Source organism: Canis lupus, chromosome 21 (assembly GCF_048164855.1).
Source record: "Canis lupus baileyi chromosome 21, mCanLup2.hap1, whole genome shotgun sequence".
NCBI classification, from domain to species: Eukaryota; Metazoa; Chordata; class Mammalia; order Carnivora; family Canidae; genus Canis; species Canis lupus.
Window position 1 is genome coordinate 3,999,045 of NC_132858.1, and position 21,470 is coordinate 4,020,514.

The 21,470-nt window shown below is 52.0% G+C and overlaps 1 protein-coding gene across 1 annotated transcript in view; it reads left to right on the forward strand.

Annotated features, from left to right (window-relative positions):
• The window catches only part of POLA2 (DNA polymerase alpha 2, accessory subunit), a 28,625-nt gene extending 18,562 nt beyond the window's left edge, over positions 1–10,063 (forward strand). The window contains exons 11-18 of the mRNA XM_072789881.1: positions 1,589–1,713; positions 2,235–2,273; positions 2,966–3,039; positions 6,066–6,174; positions 6,876–6,982; positions 7,796–7,855; positions 8,121–8,247; positions 9,612–10,063. Of these exons, the coding sequence (XP_072645982.1) occupies positions 1,589–1,713; positions 2,235–2,273; positions 2,966–3,039; positions 6,066–6,174; positions 6,876–6,982; positions 7,796–7,855; positions 8,121–8,247; positions 9,612–9,764 (794 nt within the window). The 3' untranslated portion in view covers positions 9,765–10,063. The remainder of the gene's footprint in view (positions 1–1,588; positions 1,714–2,234; positions 2,274–2,965; positions 3,040–6,065; positions 6,175–6,875; positions 6,983–7,795; positions 7,856–8,120; positions 8,248–9,611) is intronic.
• Positions 10,064–21,470: the final 11,407 nt, after the last annotated feature.

The following is a 21,470-nucleotide window of genomic DNA, read 5'->3' on the forward strand; positions in this document are numbered from 1 at the left end:
GAAAGGCAAGGAAACAGATTCTTACCTGGAGCCTCTAGAAGGAATGCAGCCTTGCCAAAACCTTGATTTTAGGACTTCTGAACTCCAGAACTGTAATCATAAATATGTGTTGTTTTAAGCCACTAAGGTTGTGATGATTTGTCACAGCAGTCCTAGGAAACTAATACAACTACATGTTAAGAAGTCAGAGTTTGGTTTTTGTTAGCATAAGTTACAGAAACTGGTTCAGGGATCCCTGAGTGGCGCAGCGGTTTGGCGCCTGCCTTTGGCCCAGGGCGCGATCCTGGAGACCCGGGATCGAATCCCACATCGGGCTCCCGGTGCAGGGAGCCTGCTTCTCCCTCTGCCTGTGTCTCTGCCTCTCTCTCTCTCTCTCTCTCTCTCTGACGATCATAAATAAATAAATTTTAAAAAAATAAAACTTAAAAAAAAAAGAAAGAAACTGGTTCAGACTGACTTAAGAAAGAGAATCTGTTAGGGGAAATCCAGCTAGCTCACAGGACAGACAGGGAGCTAGAAATGCAGACTTAGAAGCAGATAATGACCTCACAACTCTAGTGTCCAGCTAGCAAGAATTCCCCAACTATCTCATCCTGTTACCTCTGGCTTGAATAGGTCAGCTCCACCCTTTTTTCTGTTCTTGAATAGTTCACTTTGAGATTCCAGAGCCAGGGAGGAGACTGGATAACTTAAACTGTTTACACGCCTGCCTCTTGGCTAGGGGACAACAGTATAGCACACACACCCCTGCCCCGGACTGCCTTATGGAGGAAAGGGCTGGCTCTCCCAAAGGAAAGCCAATGTCAGGAAAAGGGCAGTGCAAGCCAGGTGGCCACACATCACATCTCTGTGCCCCTCACGCAGGAATCCCATGCCATGCCTCACACTCTGCCCGTCTTTCTGGAGTCCTCATGGGACCACATTCTCCAGCCACACTGGACCACCCGATGTCTCCTCCTGCCAAGCACACTCAAACCACACACTCACCAGGACTCTGCCCTGCCCTTGCTTCTGGAAGATTCTACTCACAAGCATAAGCAAAGTGAAGTAAACCAGTCACAAAAAAAGATAGTGTATAGTTCCACTCACATGAGATAGAGGAGCCAAAATCCTAGAGACAGAATAGAATGGTGGCAGCCAGGGGCTGGACGAGGGGATGGGAAGTTCGTGTTTAGTGGGACAAGAGTTTCAGTTAGATAAGAAAAGAGTTCTCTGAATGGATGCCAGTGACAGTTGGACAGCATTCTGGATTTAATGCCACTGAAATGTACACTTAAAAATGATTACAATGATAAATGTTATGTTATTTGTATTTTACCACAATAAAAAAAATAAAATAATAAAGGGAGTGCATAAGCAAATCTCACCCTGATCAGGTCTCTCCTGATTGCTGCTGCTTCCCATCACTCATGAGCACTGCTAGCAAACTGCCTGTCCCGCTCTAGTTATTTGCATACTTCCTATTCTTTGAGGATAGGGATGAAGTCGTGGATTCCCAGAGTTGTACACATAAGGAGCCTCTCAACTTCAGCTTGGGCCACCATCCAATTGTCTTCTAATCAATACTTTATGATCCTTTCTGTCTTAGATTTTGAGCAAAACATGGTCCTGGTGGCCTGTGGGCCATATACCACATCTGACAGCATCACGTACGACCCCCTGCTCGATCTGATCGCCATTATCAACCGCGATCAGCCGGATGTCTGTATCCTGGTAGGAAGCCCTCCGGGGACAACGTCACTGGGGAAGCCACCAGCAGGAAAACTGGAAAGGAGACCTTAGAAGAAGGCCAGGGGTACCTGGGTGGCTCAGTCGGTTAAGCATCCGACTCTTGGTTTCAGCTCAGGTCATGATCTCAGGGTGGTGGGATCGAGTCCCAAGTCGGGCTGTGTACTGAGTGAGGAGGCTACTTTAGATTCTCTCTTCCCTCCACTCTGTTCCTCCCCTCCTTGTATGTGCTCTGTCTCAAATAAAAAGGTATTTTAAAAAAAGGAAAGAAAGGCCCAGTGTTACAGGAGGCAGTATGACTGGTTATGGGGCCCTGGCAGCCTCCCTCCACCCAGGGTCACAGCCTTTGCCTGTGATATTGGCCGGGCAGCCCCACCCCATCTGCTCCCTGTCCCAAGCTCTACAGATGGACCCTAGGCAGAGAACCACAGGGAGAGGGTGTATGAAGGCACTCATGGACACGTGTGGTTCTAATACCTTTGTTTCTCCCTCGGGCTTATTTGCAGTTTGGACCTTTCCTGGATGCCAAGCATGAACAGGTTGAGGTGAGTGACGGGGACTGGGAAGGGGAAGTGCTGGATACTTGTATCCAGTTGAGCCCTCACTATTTCCATATTTGGGGGTTTGTGTTGCATTTGTAACAGACCTAAATTAATCCCTGTGGCTAATCAGAAAAACATTGTAGCAGGGTGTTTTTATAAAGATACTGAATTTGAAGGCTTCATGTCACCAGGATACAAGGCCATTTGGAAGCTGGGGGAAGGAAGTAGTCTGTAAGTCTGGTGTACCCCTGTGACGCTTAGTGCTAAGGCCCAAGCACGCTCACACAGATGCAGGTGGCTGTGGCTCACTGAGCTGCTACCCTTGGCTCCATGACCCATGTCTTGCTGTCCTTTGGTGGAGAAAATACAAAAGGTCCTTCCCGGGACATCTCCCTGTCCAAAAGCTGGCACCTCCTATCCTCTGTCTCAGGATATTGTAACCTTCCATAGAAAGGATTTCCAAACGCTCTTCTTATAGTCTTTCTCTCAACTTACATTCTAGAAGATGAATCACTCCCCCCATCCCCTTTCCTGCCCCCAAAGAGACTGCTCCTTGAGGACAGAGACCTTGGGTCTTCATCTTCATGTGTTCTCCAGCTCCTCGCTCAACAGCTGGCCACTGGGGTCACTCAGCACAGTGGCAAGTGAATAAAGCCTGTCTGGCCTCTGAATTGGTCTCCTTCCTTCTCTTGCAGAACTGCCTGCTCACAAGTCCATTTGAAGATATTTTCAAGCAGTGTCTGCGGACAATTATTGAAGGGACGCGAAGGTCAGAATTCAGAATGTTGGAAAGAATCTTAGGCTGCCCAGTTTCTCCAGGGCTTCCCAGTGAGAAGCTAAACTGTCGGAAAGTAACAGTAGCTCCTGTCCCTTCATCCTTTTGAACCACAGAGATCAGATCCACCTCTTGACTCCCAAGTGTGCTGATGCCGGGTTAAGAGGCATCTTTGTAAAACACAAAGATAAACACACTTGACAAGAAAAGGCTGCTTGGACTTTCGCTCTTCCCTGGCTTGCTCTTTACTTCCTTCCTTTTCTTACTCTCTTTTGTAGAAATTCCTATTCCCTGGGAATCTTCCCAGCTGATTCTGAGAAGTGTTTGATGAGTTACCCAACGAAATCCCTAGGGGCCCCAAACATCTTGCTGCATGAGTGATTGTTTTGGGGTGTAGCCCAAGTTCCCCAGAGTCAGAGCTGCCCCACGTTTCATGGGGCACTGCCGGGGCCAGAGCAGGCCATGGTAGAGCCTGGGGGGTGGGCAATGGGGAGGACCTTGAATCTTCACCATAGACCGACAAGCAGGAACTGCCAAGAGAGATTGCCAATTCTAATTTGAGAGAAAAGGCTCTATTCCAGGAAGGGTCTAGAACTACAAGTAGGAAGTTCTTCAGGAAGCTAACCTCCTCACTTCCTGTCTCTCTTCCTCCAGGGCCAGGGTTTGAAAGGAATTGGTAGAGGTTACAGATCTCTTCCTCCAGGGACTTGCCTGCCAGTAGCTGAGCTCACAGAAGATAAACATTCCGAGGCTAAGCTTTTAAGAACAAATCTGTAACAAAGGTGGTTTTTAAAACAAGATGTATAATCTTCCACCCATTGGCCGTGAGAACTGATCCCAGAACCGATTAGGTTAGTCGTAATACTACCTTCTTGTATGGGCAGCAGGGCCAGTCTGGCAGGCCTGGAGGACTGGGGAGCAATACCCCCTAACTTGCTGGAAGCCAGGGGACTTGTGTCTGCTGTGTCTGGGACTGTCCCTTTCCCACTTCCTCCCTCAAATGAAGGTAGTACAGATGCTCCCCTTTTGCCCCCCACATTGTGACACTGTTGTGTTGTGACACTGCTGAGTTCATCAGACCTGGAGAGCACATAGTGCTCCTCAGAGATCCACCCACCCCACCAACTGCCAGGAGCAGGACTGTGTCCCTGTTCTGCTGGGTCCCCTGGGGATGGACAGGGACTGCATAGCAGAGCCCCAGTAGGCCCCCAGCGAGCCGGGTGTTCTCAGTGCGACATTGGGTTCTGTTTTTGGTTCCTCGCTCCGTGTGGTGGTGACAGCAGTGGGACAAACAAACAACAAACCAGGGATTGTTACTGTGGGGTGAGTGCCCAGCGCTGCCAGGCACTTTCATCTATAGTCAGTCTGTCCCTCTGGGCAGGGGGAGCTGCCCCACCCTGCCCAAAACAGTATATAAGTATCCGTGCTGGGGAAACTTATTTTTTATTCCCAAGAGACCAGAAATGCAGAGCACAAAGTTGATTTATCAGCCAAAGCTAGAACTGTAGAGGAAGCACCCCCTCCACAGAGAGCCAAGCTGCAGAGTCCAGAGGGAGCGGCTGTGGCTGCAAGGACCCTCCCACTGGGAGGCACGAGCTTGTGCAATGCTCAGCATAGTTAGAATTTTCTTTCAGATCCCTCCCCCTGCAGCCACTTCATAACCATGAGCAGGAGGGCTGTTTCCTCCTTAACCATTGCTCTTCTGGCACCTTCGCTGAAACAGCAGCTCCCCCGCCAACAGAGGCTGACTGAACCTCTGGCTTTTGTGTCCATCACAGACTGAGCCTGCGGGGTCTGGAGTGCAGCTAGTCCCATCCATGCAGCTCAGCCCCAGCTTTGTTTGGGTAATAAGTGTACTTTTCTGTGTCAAAGGGACTGCAACTAATGTGCAAAGTACCCATGGTCTCAAGACCTTGGTTTCCTGTTGCAAAAGTCTCAGTTCCCACGCTGAGCAGATATCAAAGAGAAGTGACCAATGTGATCAAATCACCAGTACATTTATCCTGTAGGAAAGGCAGCTGTGGAGCTATACTTGGGTCTGGGAAGGCCATACATTTTAAGCAAGACAGGGAACTGGCAGTGATCGTTGTTGGTGGGTTTTAAACACGCCCTCAAAGTGACACTTTGCACTTGTGTGGTTTATAATAAGCCCCTCTGCCAAGCACAGCTGAGGGAATCAAGGAAATGGGATCTTTCTTCCTTTCTTCTTTGGTGTGGCTGAGGAGGACAAACAGGTCCCAGAGTTACGGGTTTTTCTTCACTAATATGTTGTACCCCAGAGATTCTCCTGCCTCCATCAAAGGAAATCTATACTTTTACTGTTGCTGTTAAATACTCCTGTTGCTTTTGCAAGATAGCCTGCTGAAGAAAACAGGGGCCATTGTCTCCCTGTGCGAGAGGTAAGGGGCTCGGAGAGACCCCAGTTGCTCTCTTCCCCCATCCTCTAAAGGGGCCTCTGTCCATTGTTGTAATTGGGACCCGGTATTCTGGTAGGAAGGTGCAGTGTGATCCCTATGCATGAAGGCAGTGTGTGGGTCCGGTCAGCCTGCCTGGTGTCTTCCTAGGAAAGAGCCCCCATCAGGGAGACCAATTAATGCTAAGCCACGTCTGCGTGCATAGCGTGTAGAATCAGAACACAGGTTTCAGTTCTGGCTGCAGGGCTCTTGATTCTTTAGGCAAAACCTCATCTTTCTAGATTTCCTATATCCCAATTTCTTCTCCCCCTTTCCTACCAAACGGCCCCATCCTCTCCCCAGTGGAACCCCACCCAGAGCCAGGAGAAAGCATGTCCTGGGTGACCTGAGCCCTTTTGAGGTAGGTGTGTGGAAACAAAGACAAATTGTCTTTTGCTCACAGCATCCCATGGGAACAGTACGTCTCCTCCTAGAATTGAGTTCGGAAACTCTTCCCTGGATGGAGGCTCTTGTCTCGAGCTCTGACATTTCCAGTCTGTTGTCCAGCTGTTCTAACTCAGCTGCTTTCATTTTTCTCCCTCTTCTGATGGTTTCTCAACAAAGCAGCTCTGGCTCCCATCTCGTCTTTGTCCCATCCGTGAGGGATGTGCACTGTGAGCCCGTGTACCCACAGCCACCTTTCAGCTACTCCGACCTGGCTCGAGAAGACAGAAAGGTACCAGCATCCCCTCCCTGACCAGCATGCAGCCAGAATCAGTGACTCCCTCTGGCCCCTCAGTAGAGGGCAGAGATGCCTTTTTGGGGCAGGGCCTGAATCCTCAGCTTCTTTTTTCCTTTTTTTATTTTTATTTTTTCTAAAGATTTTATTTATTTATTTATTTATTTATTTATTTATTTATTTATTTATGACAGAGAGAGAAAGGCAGAGACATAGGCAGAGGGAGAAGCAGGCTCCATGCAGGGGGCCCAGTGTGGGACTCAATATCAGAACTCTGGGATCACACCCTGAGCTTCAGCAGACACTCAACTGCTGAGCCACCCAGGCATCCCTCAACTTCTTTCTTTTAACAGACAGATGTATCTGTGATGTACTGTGCATCAGTTTGGCCCCCATTTCATTGCTCTCCCCACCCCCAGGAGACATATACCCTCCCCCAAGGAAGAAGTTTCTGGCTTTTGTGCACAAATGTTTGTCTCGGGATGCCTGGGTGGCTCAGTAATTGAGCATCTGTCTTTGGCTCAGGTTGTGATCCCGAGGTCCTGGGATCGAGTCCTGCATCGGGCTCTCCACAGGAAGCCTACTTCTCTCTCTGCCTGTATCTCTGCCCCCCTCTGTGTGTCTTTCATGAATAAATAAATAAAATCTCTAAAAAAAAGAGAAAAAAAGAACATTTGTCTCATTCCCTCTCATTTTAGCGAGTGCACTTCGTGTCTGAGCCCTGCAACCTCTCCATAAACGGAGTGATCTTTGGCCTGACATCCACAGATCTGCTGTTCCATATGGGAGCCGAAGAGATCAGTAGGTGGGACACAGTTCCAGTCTAGCAGGCGGGACACTGGCTCTCAAGACCCTGGGCCTTTCTTCAGCCAAGAGACTCAAGGGGCTGCTTGGCAGTCTGTACTAGGGAAATCCTTAGAGCAGCCCTTTGTGGCAGACCCTGTGGCTATTCAAGTTTCTCTGTTCCTGGAGGGAGCAAGTGGATGCTTTTGTTGCTGCTAGCACTTGCCTGTAGAGTGTTGGACCCCAGAGAACCATGGCCATCTGGCTTTGTGCTTCATTTATAATCACAGAAGTTCATCTCCTTTTCCTTACCTCCCACATTCAGGGCCTAAACAGTAGTGAGTGTCCCTGCTCATGGAGGATGAACTGCAGAGCTACTCAGGGGATGTGGGTCTGCAGAGAATCAGACCGAGCCTTGCCTACTGATGTAGGTTTAGCAGTTCCTCCATCGTGTGAAGCAATGTGTGTGTTAGGCGAGATGGGTGTGTGCTTGTTGGCTGAGGTTTGAGGTGCAAGGGTCACCCTGACTACATACGCTCACTGCACGTTGGTGCACTCCATGCACATTCTTGCACAATACAGCTTTGGCCAAAAGCCTGAGAGATCATGAGGGATGCCCGCTCTTTCTCCTCGCAGCCTGAGAGCCTGCTCCCCTTCTCAGGTGGGAATAGACTGAGCATTTGTGGATGGGTCTTTAAATTTCCCCAGAGGTACCCTCCATCCCTGTGTGCTGGCCACATAGTATCTCCCTGGTTTATTAAGTCCTCCCCAAAGAGAAATGGGAGTTGAGGAACAAGGCTCTGCATTCCATTTCTTGCTTCTCTTCCTGCCCCAGTGCTTCTGGAACTTCAGACAGACTCAGCCGAATCCTTAAGCACATCCTGACCCAGAGGAGGTAAGTTCACTCATGGAATAACTAGCCAGGACAAGTATGCTGTGGGGTCTGGTGCTCTGATAGATTTGATTAGAAGTACCTTCCTTGGGCCACTACCAGGGAACCCCATCCTCATGATGATAAGCCTGCCTTGTGTTCCCTAAATACAGGGAGGAACAGGAGAGACGGTCTGTGAAAGCTCGGGAACCAGTGACCTAGAGGGAAGCCATGTGGGAATAGAGGGCCCCAAATCAGCCACTGCTGACTATTTTTCTCCCATCTGTAGCTACTACCCACTCTACCCTCCTCAGGAAGACATGGCCATTGACTATGAGAATTTCTACATCTATGCACAGTTGCCCATCACCCCAGACATCTTCATTATCCCATCAGAGCTGAAATACTTCGTGAAGGTAGGTTTGAAGTCTGCTTTTTCCCAGAAACACCAGGACCAAGTCTGACTTTCCCTTCTAGACCATTGGTCCTCACTCTTCATGCTAGGGACAGTGCCCTCTCTCTGGGAGAGGTGGAAAAGGACTCGAAAACTAATCTGTTAGGGATGTCTGGGTGGCTCAGCAGTTGAGCGTTTGCCTTTGGCCCAGGGCGTGATCCTGGAGTCCCGGGATCAAATCCCACATCAGGCTCCCTGCATGGAGCCTGCTTCTCCCTCTGCCTATGTCTGCCTCTCTCTCTCTCTCTCTCTCTCTCTCTCTCTCTCTCTCTCTCTCTCGTCTGTCATGAATAAATTTAAAAAAAGAGAGAGAGAACTAATCTGTTAATAACACATTTAAGTTAAAGCCGCCCCCTGCTCCCTTGTACCCACCCTGGTGCTCAGTCAGCCAACCTGGGAGCCCCATGGGTGGGTAGAAAGCCCCTCAAATGGTGGTTGTCACGTGGGGCCGTGTCAGGGTGACCTGGGAACATTACACACATGCATTTGCCTGCCTCCGCTGCCCCTTGCCTGAATTTGGGTGTGATCTCCAGGGGAGGCTTAGCCATGAGAACTTTTTTTTTCTTTTTTTTTTTTTTTTTTAAGATTTTTAGTTACTGGGGAATACCTGGGTGGCTCAACAGTTTAGAGCCTGCCTTCAGCGTGATCTCCAGGGCGTGATCCTGGAGTCCCAGGATCGAGTCCCACATCGGGCTCCCTGCATGGAGCTTGCTTCTCCCTCTGTCCCTCTCTCTTTCTCACTCTCTCTGTGTCCTTGTGAATAAATAAAACCTTTAAAAAAAAAAAAAAGATTTTTAGTTAGTTATTCATGAAAGAGAGAGAGGTGGAGACATAGAGGGAGAAGCAGCCTCCCTGTGGAGAGCCTGATATGGGACTTGATCCCAAGACCCCAGGATCATGACCTGAGCCAAAGGCAAATGCTCAACCACTGAGCCATCCAGGCGTCCCTCAGCCATCAGAACTTTGAAGAAGCTCTTGGGTCATTCCTATCTTTGCCACCCGAGTTGGATCCCTCATAATAGATCCACTCAACCAGTAGCCCTCTTGCCAAACCAGAGACAGTTCAACCTCAAGGGGTAAAAATTTGTTCCCATGTTGGAACACAGTAACCAGGTCAGGTTTGTCTTCAAGTCTGGGAGCTGGTTGTTACCTCTCTGTATTCTGTTTCAGAGGCTCAGAAGGAATTCAGCGTTTTCCAATAGTAAATTCACCTTGTAGGCTTGAGAGGTGTTCAGTTGCCTTCCTTTACACTTTCTAAACCTCTCTCTGGGATCTGATGGTTAGATGAGTCCTGCTCTCTCACATCGGCCCCTTTGCTTTCCCCAGGACGTCCTCGGCTGTGTCTGTGTGAATCCCGGGCGCCTCACCAAAGGGCAGGTTGGGGGCACCTTCGGCCGGCTCTTCCTCAGGAGGCAGCAGGCCGTGGGCGGGGAAGGGAGGCAGAGTCCGTGCACTGCTGCCCAGGTGGTCAGGATCTGACGCCGTGCTCACAGACATCTGGGATCCCAGCCATTGAGAGGTAGAGGAGAGAGGACAGCCAGCTGGAGAGGAGAAGCTGTGGGGCGTGGACCCAGCGGGCAAGGCCCCGTGCAGCTGGGCCCTGACTCTTAGTCAATCTGCTCTGGCAGAAAGCTGTTGTTTCTTCCTGGACCCACAGTCCAGAGCGAACTGGCTGTGGATGCAGCCTGCTCAGAAAAGACAAGACGACTTTGTGATTTTCTACATGAATCAGACACAGAAATGACTTTTGGAGAAATAAAAGTCAATTCTGAGGGTGACTTTGGAGTTTCATTCTTCGGCTCTTGCTCTTTCCTGGCAGTAAACAAAGAACAGTGCCTCCTTGACCTGTGCCCAGAGAAGGCAGAGCATCTGTCACCCTGGGTTTCTGTCCGGTCACCGCCCTGACCCTCCCAAGGCCCCTGTGGCCTCTGCCGAGGAGATGGTGCTGGGCCAGGCCACGGAGCCAGGTTGCAGAGTGAGCAGCTGGCTGCACGCCTCACCCTTCCCGGCGCAGCCCTCGCATGCGTGTTGTGGTCTTAGCCTGACCTCTGCATCTGGAGGGGGCGGCCTCATGGAGCCCTGCCAAAGCAGGATTCCTGGGTACCAACCCTGCCAAGCTGCTCAGCACACAGTGCTCGCCCACGGCCCGGAGCCCTTGGCCAGGCGGGGCCCTTTAAGGTCCCTGGACATCTCCTGTGTCCTGGCATTTGAGGAGAGGCTGTCACTGGCTAAACATGGCCCGGGTTTCTGCCCAAAGCTGGCAGCTCTCCTGCCTCTCATGCTGAAGCCAAGCCCGAAGAGCTGGACTCCTGAACTGAGAGAAGTGTGCAAGGGAATGGTGGATGTGATGCCCACACCCTGAGTCAGAGATAAATAGATGACTGAGCAGTGTCCAACCTTTGCCTCCCACCTCAGACAGTGAGGTGGAATCCACAGCAGATCCAACCGGGTTTGGGTGAAACTGGTCTCCCTTTGAAAACAAGGCAGCTGCGGTTTTGTCTCATTCATTTTATAGGCGCCTCCTCTGAACACAAGGACCAGAGACAAGCCCCAGCTTGGGGAGCTGACTTTCCCTCCTCAAGATCCCCTGCATGGGAAGCACCCAGCCACAGGGCCAAGGGCTACATGGGTCTCTGTAGCATTTTGGGAAGCCGGGCCCCTCTTCCACAACCTCCAACAGTTGTCCCCCAGTTCAAGAATAGCATAAAATAAATAGGGGATGCCTGGGTGGCTCAGTGGTTTGGTGCCTGCCTACAGCCCAGGGCATGATCCTGGAGACCTGGGATCGAGTCCTACGTCGGGCTCCCTGCATGGAGCCTGCTTCTCCCTCTGCCTGTGTCTCTGCCTCTCTCTCCTTGTCTCTCATGAATAAATAAATAAAATCTTTAAAAAAAATATCATTTACGTTTCCACCAACCTCGGTGTTGGCAAAACCCTGCCCTCCTTCCCCCCACCTTGGAAAACCCTTGCTTGGTAAGATGAGTCAACAGGCCCCTTGGCCACGATAAGCCAGGCTCTGAGCCCTTATCACATGAGCCCATGCGTGGCTCTTAGGGACCCATGGCTCTTGCCAATTATGCTCATGATGCTGCTGAGGAGGCTTTGTGGAGACTCATCACACCTTGGTCCCCACTGGGTAAGATACAAAGCCCCCTGTCCCCCTATTACAGACAGCAAGATCCAGAGGCCCCGTGGGATGGGGCAGCTGGCAGAGGGGGAGGAAAGTCCTGCATGGGGTGGGGAGGCATGTGTGGGGCAGAGGGAGGTGGGGTGCAGACTCCAGCCTCTGGGGGAGAAAGCTGGAGCTCAGCATGAATGGAAGCGCATGCCCGTTGCCTGGATACAAGTCGTGTGACCGCTGGAATGATCCTGGAGGGCCAGAGCAGGCATTTAAAACTCAAACAGAAAGCAGGATGCAAACCCCAGATTGCAGACAGCTCTGGTTGGTGAGTGCCTCTCCACCACCAAACTGTCTCTTTCCCTCTTGTCTGGAAGTCAGTACCCAGGACTGCCAAACTGGCTGCTCCTAGGTCCCTTTCTAGCTGGGTCGCTAATTTCCTGAATCATTGTCCCTCTTGCTCAAGTAGGGCTCTTGCCCCTGCCTGTGCCAGGCACACGACCTCTGGTGTCAGGCTCTGGGAGGGGCGTCGGTGGGAAGGGGGCAGAAAGCCTAGGAGCTGGGGCTGGGCCAGGGCTCCTGGGACCCTCCTACCTTGGAACCCCCTTCTGTTTGGTGGCATGTCCCCTGGTCCTGGCTGTGCCTGTCCCCTTGAGACACAAGCCTAAGAGTGGAGCAGATGGTGAGCAAAATCCCTGTGCTCTCACCAAGTTTCCTGGCTCCATGTCCCAGACCTCGTGCCCGAGGAGGGCCACTGCCTCTTCCTCACTCACAGGTGCTGGTAGCCTGAGGCTGCCCTCCCTATACTCTTGCATGGCCATCCTGTAGGATTCAGGCTCTGTCTCCAGGAAGGTCAGGGGAGAGCTGCTAAGGGGGACCCCAGTGGGATCTAAGAAGGAAGCTGGGGGATTGGAGTGGCAGAGGCACCCAGAGGAGGGCTGGGGCAGGGCCATGACTCTGCTCCTTGGGGCCTCCATCCTGCTCTGCCTCTGCAATGACTTTGGGCTTGGCGTTTCCTTTCCCTTGACCTGGGGTCACCCAGCCTGGCTCAGCCTGTCTTGCAGCTTCCCCTGTTGCTGGGAGTAGCCTTCTGGGCTGATTTTTCATTTCTGTTTGGTACATATTTCCTTTCCCCTGGCTGAGCCCCCCGAGAGCCAGTCCTGGTTGGCCACACAGGGCGTCTTCCTCCACACTTGAGCCTTCTAACTAATGAGACATGAAGGGCCTTGACTGGCTGGGAGGAGGGGGGAGGGTTTTTTTAAAAAACTTTTTAGGGATCCCCGGGTGGCGCAGCGGTTTGGCGCCTGCCTTTGGCCCAGGGCGCGATCCTGGAGAGACCCAGGATCGGGTCCCATGTCGGGCTCCCGGTGCATGGAGCCTGCTTCTCCCTCTGCCTGTGTCTCTGCCTCTCTCTCTCTCTCTCACTGTGTGCCTATCATAAATAAATAAAAAATTTTAAAAAAAATTTAAAGATTAGTGAGATATGTGACCAGCATCATACCATGTACCATTCAGTGGGTTTTAGCACATTCACAAGGTCATATAAACATCATTACTATTGAATTCCAGAGGCTTTCCATCACCTCTGAAAAACCACACCCCCATTAGCAGGCACTCTGCACCCCTGGTCACCCCCATCCTCTGGAAAAGAGACCTACTTTCCACCTCCACAGACTTGTCTGTTCTGGGCACATCACACAAGTGGAATCACACAATTCATAATGCTCTGCATCTGGCTTCTCTGAGCATCATGTTTTCAAGGGTCATCCACGTTGTCACAGGTGTCGGGAGTTCGTTTCTTTCTTCCCTCGTTTTTTTTTTTTTTTTTTAAGATTTTATTTATTTATTCATGAGAGACACAGAGAGAGAGAGGCGGAGACACAGGCAGAAAGAGAAGCAGGCTCCATGCAGGGAGCCCGACGTGGGACTCGATCCCCGATCCCCGGTCTCCAGGATCACGCCCTGGGCCAAAGGCGGCACTAAACCACTCAGCCACCCGGGCTGCCCTCTTTCTTCCCTCGTTTGAGTGATATTCCATCATACAGATAGTGTTTTCTTTTCTCACCCATTGGGTGATGGACACTGCGGCTGTTTCCCCTTTCTGGCTGTTGTGAATGATGCTCCAGGGTCGGAACATCCGTCTTCAGTGCTCTCATTACAAACCCTGGCATGGGAGGGAAGGGGCTTTAGGTTTATGGGGGAAGGGAATGCAAGGAAGGAGGAGGACAAGAGGAGGAAGGGGAGGGGCAGAGAGGGACAAAATGAAGCTCCGCCTGGGATGGAGCTTTGGAGCCAGATAGTGAAGTAAGGAATGCCTTGCAGAGGAGTTTGGACTTGATTCACCCCAGGGAACTTTGGAAGGCTTCTGAGTAGAGTGGAAGGACAGTATGGAACCTGCGTCTTAGGAAGGCCTGGCAGTGCCACAGAGGGCAATGTGGAGCTAAGAGAGGCTGGAGGCCAAAGACACTCTAAGAACTATGGGAAGACAGAGCCACCCGGTACCCACTCTCCGTTCCCATGGAAACAGGACCCCAGTTTCCCTGTGGGCAACCACCCCTCCTCCACACTCCTCCTTTGTCTAAACCAAGCAGCACATTGCACCTCCCTGGCCTCGGTGAATGGCCAAGGATAAGCATGACCAAAGACAGTCCAAACAATAACTCCAGGACTTCTGCAGAAACGGTAGGAAAGACACAGCCAAAAGGTGGAGCTGCTGCAGCCATCTTGCCACAATGAGGGAAACCCATCCTGAATAGGGACTAACCCAGAGGACACATTGCCAGGAGTTAGAGAGGGAGAGGTTAGCACCAGGCCACGTTGTCGGAGCTCTGATGAAGCTAGCCCCCACCCCCCAAAATCTAAGCCACAAATACCACCCCCGCTTTTTCTTAAACTAGTGGGAATTGAATTTTCTGTCATTTGCAACCAAAACAATGAGGGCCTGATCCAGGACAGAAGGACTAGGATGACTGCCAGAGGACAAACGGAGAAAACACAGTTCAGATGGGAAGGTGAGAGAGTTAACATTTCTGAGGATGTTCTGTGTGCACTTAGAGATTATGTCAAACTCTCCCAACAAACCCTGCTGGCAGGTGCTAAGAGGTTGGAGGGCAGCCCTGGTGGCTCAGCGGTTTAGCGCTTGCCTTTGGCCCAGGGCATGATCCTGGAGACCCGGGATTGAATCCCACGTCAGACTCCCTGCATGGAGCCTGCACCTCCCTCTGCCTGCGTCTCTGTCTCTGTCTCTCTCTGTCTATCATGAATAAATAAATAAAATCTGAAAAAAAAAAAAGTGATGGAGCTGGGATTTAAGCTCCAAGTGCTTTGTCTCTCTGCCCTGCCATGCTGACCAACTTGGCACACAGCAAAGACACACTCAGAAGGAGTTGGAGGTAGCAGTCCAGGTGCCTGGGAGCCCAACAGAGTTGGGGGAGTTCAAGGAGGGTTGTTTGGGGGGGGGGGTGCCTGGGACTACTGGGGGCAGGTTGGGATGAAGGGGGACACCCAAATGGCTACTGGGCTGAGCTATTGGGTGACAGGAGCAGCACTCTGGTGAGGAGTGGGACTAGACTGATTGATCTGGGAGTTGCCCGCCTAAAGCTCACCGCACTCAAAAACTAGAGGACTAGGAGGTACTGCAGGTCTGGCTGAGGAGCAGGGAGCTGGAGGTGGAGCTGACACTGCTGGCCTCCCAGTCTGGAGGTCACTAAGGTGGCTGTCATGGAGGCAGGGCTCCATCAGCTGCACTCGGGCTTTTGGGTGCCTTTGTCACCCTGGCCTCCATCGTTCTGGTTCCCTATCCCTGAGCAGCCAGGTCTGTTTGCTCCCTCCGGTCTGCTCCTACCTGGGCCCACAGCCAGTTCCAGATTCCCCCCACTCGACCCACCCTCCTGGGGTCCCAGGCTCCCTGCCACCCTGCCCTCCACAACCTGCCTGACAGCTGAGAGGCCAGCAGCTGCCTGGGCCAAGGGGTGCCTCGAAGGTCTCTGGGACAGCTGCTGCCCTGTGACCCTGCTGACCCTCTGCTCCCTGCACTCTGCTGCCTGAGGGCCCAGCCAAGCCCGTCTCCTCTGCTCACTCCATCACTCCCAGATCTTTGCAGGCTCTAAAGCATCTACACTAAGAAAGACCTCAAAGGTTGAGTCAGCAGGCCCCACTGCTCCCTCCAGGAGCAGGAGAAGAACCAGGCCAGAATCTAGAAGGCATAGCCATTCCTGATCCCGACAGGTCCTTCCCAAGGCTTGCATTCCCCGCGAGGACTCTGTTCTCTTCAAATGCTCTGTCCCTTAGGACACTTCTATAAGAGTGGTTTGCTTCTGGGGATGGATGTGGAAGGGCTAGGAGTCAAGGGCAAGAGAACTCGGAGAATTAATTGTGTATTACATACACACACAGCGGGCAGCCCCGGTGGCGCAGCGGTTTAGCGCCGCCTGCAGCCCAGGGCATGATCCTGGAGACCCGGGATCAAGTCCCACGTCGGGCCTCCTGCATGGAGCCTGCTTCTCCCTCTGCCTGTGTCTCTGCTTCTCTTTATCTCTCTCTGTGTCTCTCATGAATAAATAAAATAAAAAATCTTAAGAAAAAAAAAAACATACACACACAGCGATCTGGCCCCTCCACTCCTCTGCTCTCCATGTCCCATCCCATGGGTAACCCCCTCCCCATGAATCCATCAGGATGCCTGCTTCCTGAGAGCAGGGAGCCTGTCCCATCCCTGTGCAATGCATCGCGGGCAATAGGCCCACGGGAGATACCTGCAGAAGGAACGCCTTCCCTTCCACCTTCCCAGGCAGGTGCCTAGAGAGAAGGAAGCAGGAGTGCCTCTGCCCCTGGTGTGTGGACCTGGAGCTGAGCCCATCAGTTCCCACACCTGCTCCTGTTTGCAAACACTAGCTGCGGGCCCACTCTGTGTCAAGATGGCATCAGGATGGCTTCGGGACACAGAGGTAAACCGAAAACACAATGCCTGTTCCACCCAGAGCTCCCATCCAGTGCAGAAACTGCAAACAAGCAAAAACACCAGGCAGAGATGCAGGCAAATGCTGTGGAGAAAACCAAGGTGGGCAGAGCACAGACAGAGAAGCCCTTGCCTCTAGGCTCTTACTTCCTAAACCCTGTCTCCTCTCTGCCCCCTTCTGGTTGTCCCAAACATCATGCCATTTATTCGCGGATCTAGTCGTTTGCTCAGCTCATCAGTTACCTGCTACGTTTCACACACTCTGGGGGAGACCCTGGTGGCTACCATCTGGTGGGGGGTGGACATGAATCTGTTGCCAGTGGCACAGAGGGTAGTCCAGAGTTTCTTCAAAGGTATCAAGGGGACTTGACATGAACTGGGGGTGCAGAAGTCTTCCCTCGGGGAGAGATGCAGCAGCCCAGAGCAGCAGGATGTGCTAGGGAGGTGGTCAGATGAGGCCAGGGACCTGGCATGCGCAAGGCGGCTGCCCCTGCTACAGAGGGAGAGGGGGCAGGGGAAGCCCTGCTCAAGGATCATGGGCCAGGACGTGTGTAAGCAAGGGTATGTGGGTGCAGAATGGGCAGGTGGCATATCATCTTCACCCTCAGAATCCTCCACCTCCCTTGGTGGCCCCACTGACCTCCTTTCCCTCTCTCACCCACTCCACCCTGAGTCATCACCCTGGATTGGGCTCGACCTTTCCTTCTCCTCCCTGCATGGGCCCTGTGGCTGGTCTGTCACCAAATTCCAATCTTTTTTTTTTTTTTTTTTTTTTAAGATTTTAGTTATTTATTCATGAGAGACACAGAGAGAGGCAGAGACATAGGCAGAGAGAAAAGCAGGCTCCATACAGGGATCCCCACGTGGGACTCGATTCCAGGACCCCAGGATCCCGCCCTGGGCCAAAGGCAGGCACCAAACAGCTGAGCCACCCAGGCATCCCAATTCCAATCTTTCTATTTTATTATTCCAACTCTGGCTTTTACACCACAGCTCAGAGCCAAGTTCTGCCTCTTTCCTGAACCAACTGTCTCCGGAGTGGCCCTTGCCTCTGATCAGGCCTCCCTCCAGATCCCCCCTCTGAAGCCACCTTCCTAAGCAAAACTATGCAGCGAGTCCACAGAGAAGAAACTAGGAATGGCCCTGAAGCCAGTGCAAAGATGGCCAAACTCACTTAGTGTAAGAAAATCACAAACTAAAACTCCACTGAGGCTTCTTTGGCTTGGTTTAATTTTTCCCTTGCAGGCTGGCAGAGATCAAAGAGCTTGAGAACCAGGCACTGGTGAGGCTGAGGAGGAAGGGGCCCTGCAGTGTGCACAGGGGCCTGGTACCCAGCATATCCCCTAGAAGAACCAATAGACAGAGCTGACCAAATGACAACTGCAAGTGCCCTTTTACCCTCAGGCACGTAGCAAGTATTCTGCAGCTGTGCTCACATGTGTGTGAATGGACATCCGTAGAAGGTGACTCACTACAGCCCTGCTTGTCATAGGAGAGGGTTAGGAACAACCGAGAGGTCCACTGGCTGAAACCAACTAGGTATACTCTGACACCCTGGAATACTAGGCAGCAGCCCCAAAGTGAAACTGGGGACATTTTCTGTGTGCTGATATGGGGTAGTCAAACATATAATGTTAACCGGAAAAAAATAAGGTGCGAACAATAAGAGGAGCAGAAGCTTATGAGCTGTGGTTTCTCAGACTCCCTGCAGAGTCACCTCCCCTGCCTGACAGCAGAGACTGTCCTCTCCCCACTGCCACCAGGACCTGCAGTACTTGGGGGGCTCTCCTTGCCTATATATTGCTATTTGAGATAAATCAATCAATCAATCAATCAATCAATCAATCCTTGGATGGCTCAGCAGTTTACTGCCTGCCTTCGGCCCAGGGCATGATCCTGGAGGCCCGGGATTGAGCCCCGCTTCGGGTTTCCTGCATGGAGCCTGCTTCTCCCTCTGCCTATGTCTCTGCCTCTCTCTCCTCTCTGTGTATTCTCATGAATGAATAAATAAAATCTTTTAAAAATATAAATAAAATATAAATAAATAGATAGATAGATAGATAGATAATGAGAGGGGCTCTGCTTGCACAGGCAAAGAGTATCTCTAGAAGTGTTTGTAAGAAGCTGATGAAGCTGGTTGTCCCCGAGGAGAACGGGTGCCTAGGGAACAGAGGTGAGAGGGAGATTTTGCCTTGAGGATGGGGTTAGTCACACTGGAAGCTCTGGAAAATTGAGTGATGGTCACCAGAATAAGAGGGATGGATGCTGGGCAAGGAAAACAGAGCTCACCCACTATCCTCTTGGACTCTCCCCCTCTCCTATGCCATGGTCTAACTGGATAACTCTTGTTTTCTTATCACACCTCACATCTACCTGTACTCCTCCTGACCCTTGCCTTTGCCTCTGCCTGCTTCCCCTGGAAAAGCCTTCCCTTTCCTTCCTTGGTGAACTCCTACTTATCTGTTAATACCTGCTCATATATCACCTCCGCCTTGAAGTTTTCTTAGCACTCCCATCTGCTTCTTCACCTCTAGCAAAACAAATCCTTCTCATTTCTGTTCTTTTGAGTTCTTTCAATCCACAGACACTGACGGAGCTTCATCCATGCTGGCCTGGGATAGATAGAAGTGAATCAGAGCCAGCCTCTACTCTGGATGACCTCCTTTATGGCACAGAATGTGCAATTTTAGAATTGGTTATTTGTTTTATTTGAGGTTATCTGTTCCCTGCTGGCTGGGGACCAGCCTTGGCCACCTACGTCTTCTCTAGTCCAGCCCAACCATAGGCAAGTAGAATCAAATATGAATTTTCTTTTTTTTTTTCAAATATGAATTTTCAAAATCAACAGTGATAAGGTGTCTGGAGGAGGTGGGGAGTGTCAAAGACTGCCTCTGCTGACTCTGTGTTCCCCAGGCCAAAGGACAGCAATGTAGCTTGGATGCTCCCAGAGGCCTCTGGGGAAAATGCCTGGGCCTCCTAGGACAGAGCTGTCACCACTCTGGAAACTGCCATGGCCCTAGGCCTGGGGCCAAAATCCTGACCCAAAGGAAAGTTCCTCCACAAGGTCCTGACACCCAACTCCCCAGGAGGGGTTCAAGACAGAGGCAGAAACTGGGGGGCAGCTCCAAGGGGACTCTCATCTGGAATCCCAGCCCCTGGCAGATCAGAGTTTGCTAAAGGAGGGTGAAGAGCGACAAGGGCAGGGATGTAGTTGGCAGGAGCCCAGGGGAGGAAGGAAACAAGAAACAATCAAGGAAAAATCCAAACCAGGCCTGGGGTTGGCTGAGGCCATGGGCCAGCGGCTGAGCTCAGGCTGGGGTGGAGGAGGCTCCTGCCCAGCTCCCTGCTGCCCTGTGGCCCTGCATGGTGGGGGTGCTAAAGCCTCTTCCAGATACCTTATCTCTTTTTACTGGCCCCCGGAAGTTCCCCCAAGATTCTTACTACACTTCCTTTGTGACCCTCTGCTCCTAGACCTGCCCCTAGACTCCTGGTCACTATGGTCCCACCTGCCTCCCAGGGCCCTACATTGCCGGGTAAGTGAAGCTGCAGAGAGCTTGTGTCATCCTGGGGTCCTTCCCTGCCAGCTGTCCATCCTCCCCAGCCAACCTTGGAGGAGGGGGCTTCTGACTCTCTCCATGACTGCTGGGGATGCTGACGTGAATGATTTCCAGGAAGAAGGGCCTGGGAGGGAAGGAAGGGCTGAGTCAGTCAGTCACTGTGTGGTGATTACAGAGCTCTGTTGGTGGGGGCGGGGGGGGGGGGGGGGGGACGGTGTGGGAGAAGCCAGCGAGACCCATCCCAGGGCCAGGGAGAGCTCCCAGCGGAAAAGAAAGTTGAATAGCCCATTCCAGGCATTTCTCCATCCTAGCCTTCCCTGCAGCTAATCCTTCCCAAACGCCCTTCAGGGTCCTGCCCCCACAATCACCAGGGTGTCCAGGAGCCCTTCCAGTGAGAACAGTCCAGGCTGTGGCTGAGGTATCAGACCCTGAACATGGGGTGCATGCAGGAGGGGCCGGGGGTAGGACACTTGTCCAGAATATCTGTTGCATCAGAAATGCAGGAGCACCCTGGTTATCCCCTGGCCCAGGATCCCATCCTCCCCACCCACACTCAGGCCGTTACACACAGCCAGAGAAGTTGTGTAAAAAAGTCAATTTTAGCAAATGAAATCCTGTTTCATAAATGTGCATTAATTGCAGGGCTTCCATAGCAGCTGGGTGTGTATGCAAAAATCCTGCCTATTCAGCAAAACCTTGAGGAGAGGAGCCGACAGCAGGCTCCTTAGGGATTCCTCCAGCCGCAGCCTAGTGACATAACCTCATCTGTGCATGGAGAGAATGAACTGCTCACCTGAGTGCTTGTAAAGCACAGAACCCACCACCAGGCCCAAATCATGCCTTGGATGTAGGCTTCGTGCGGGTGGGCCCTGAGGTCTGGCTGATGGCAGGAGTATACTGAGCACCATGGGGAGATAGCACTTAGGTGGAAGCTCGTCACGTCCAGGCGAATTTAAACAGTCCCCAGAGCACAGACGGTGATTCCTATGCTCTGAACCTTGGTTAGGAGTCCTGGCCTGGCAGTCATGCTAGAGAGGTTTCTAACTAGTCCCTGAAGGAGGTAGCAGGGGCTAGGCCAGGCTGAGGGAGCCAAATCTGCTGTTCTCTGCTAATCCCCCAGTGCTCCCCATTGCCCACCCCCTCAGCCTCTCCAAAGAGTTCTGGAACTGGTTCCCAGTTTCATGTGGCCCACCTGCTGTCCCCCAAAGAGACTGTTAGCATGTATGCATGAAAGTGCCATCTGTGGGGCCTGTGTTCCCATCCACAAAACACACATGTTTCTTATCTTGTTTGGGATTCATATAACTCTCTTTTTACAGGCAGAGAGGCTCAGAAAGAGACTGTCCTTTGCCTGTGGCCACAGAGCAAGAGGACAGCAGAGCCAGCCCAGAACCCACGTCCATGGCGCAGAGGCAGTCCTCAAGGCTTGGCACAGAGCTGTAGTCCCCTCCCAGGGCTGTGCGACAGAAGGCAGGGCAGCACAGAGGGGACAGTGGCTGGGTGAGAAGCCTGAAGCAGGAGGAAGGCCCAAAGACCACAGGTCTTGAACTTTC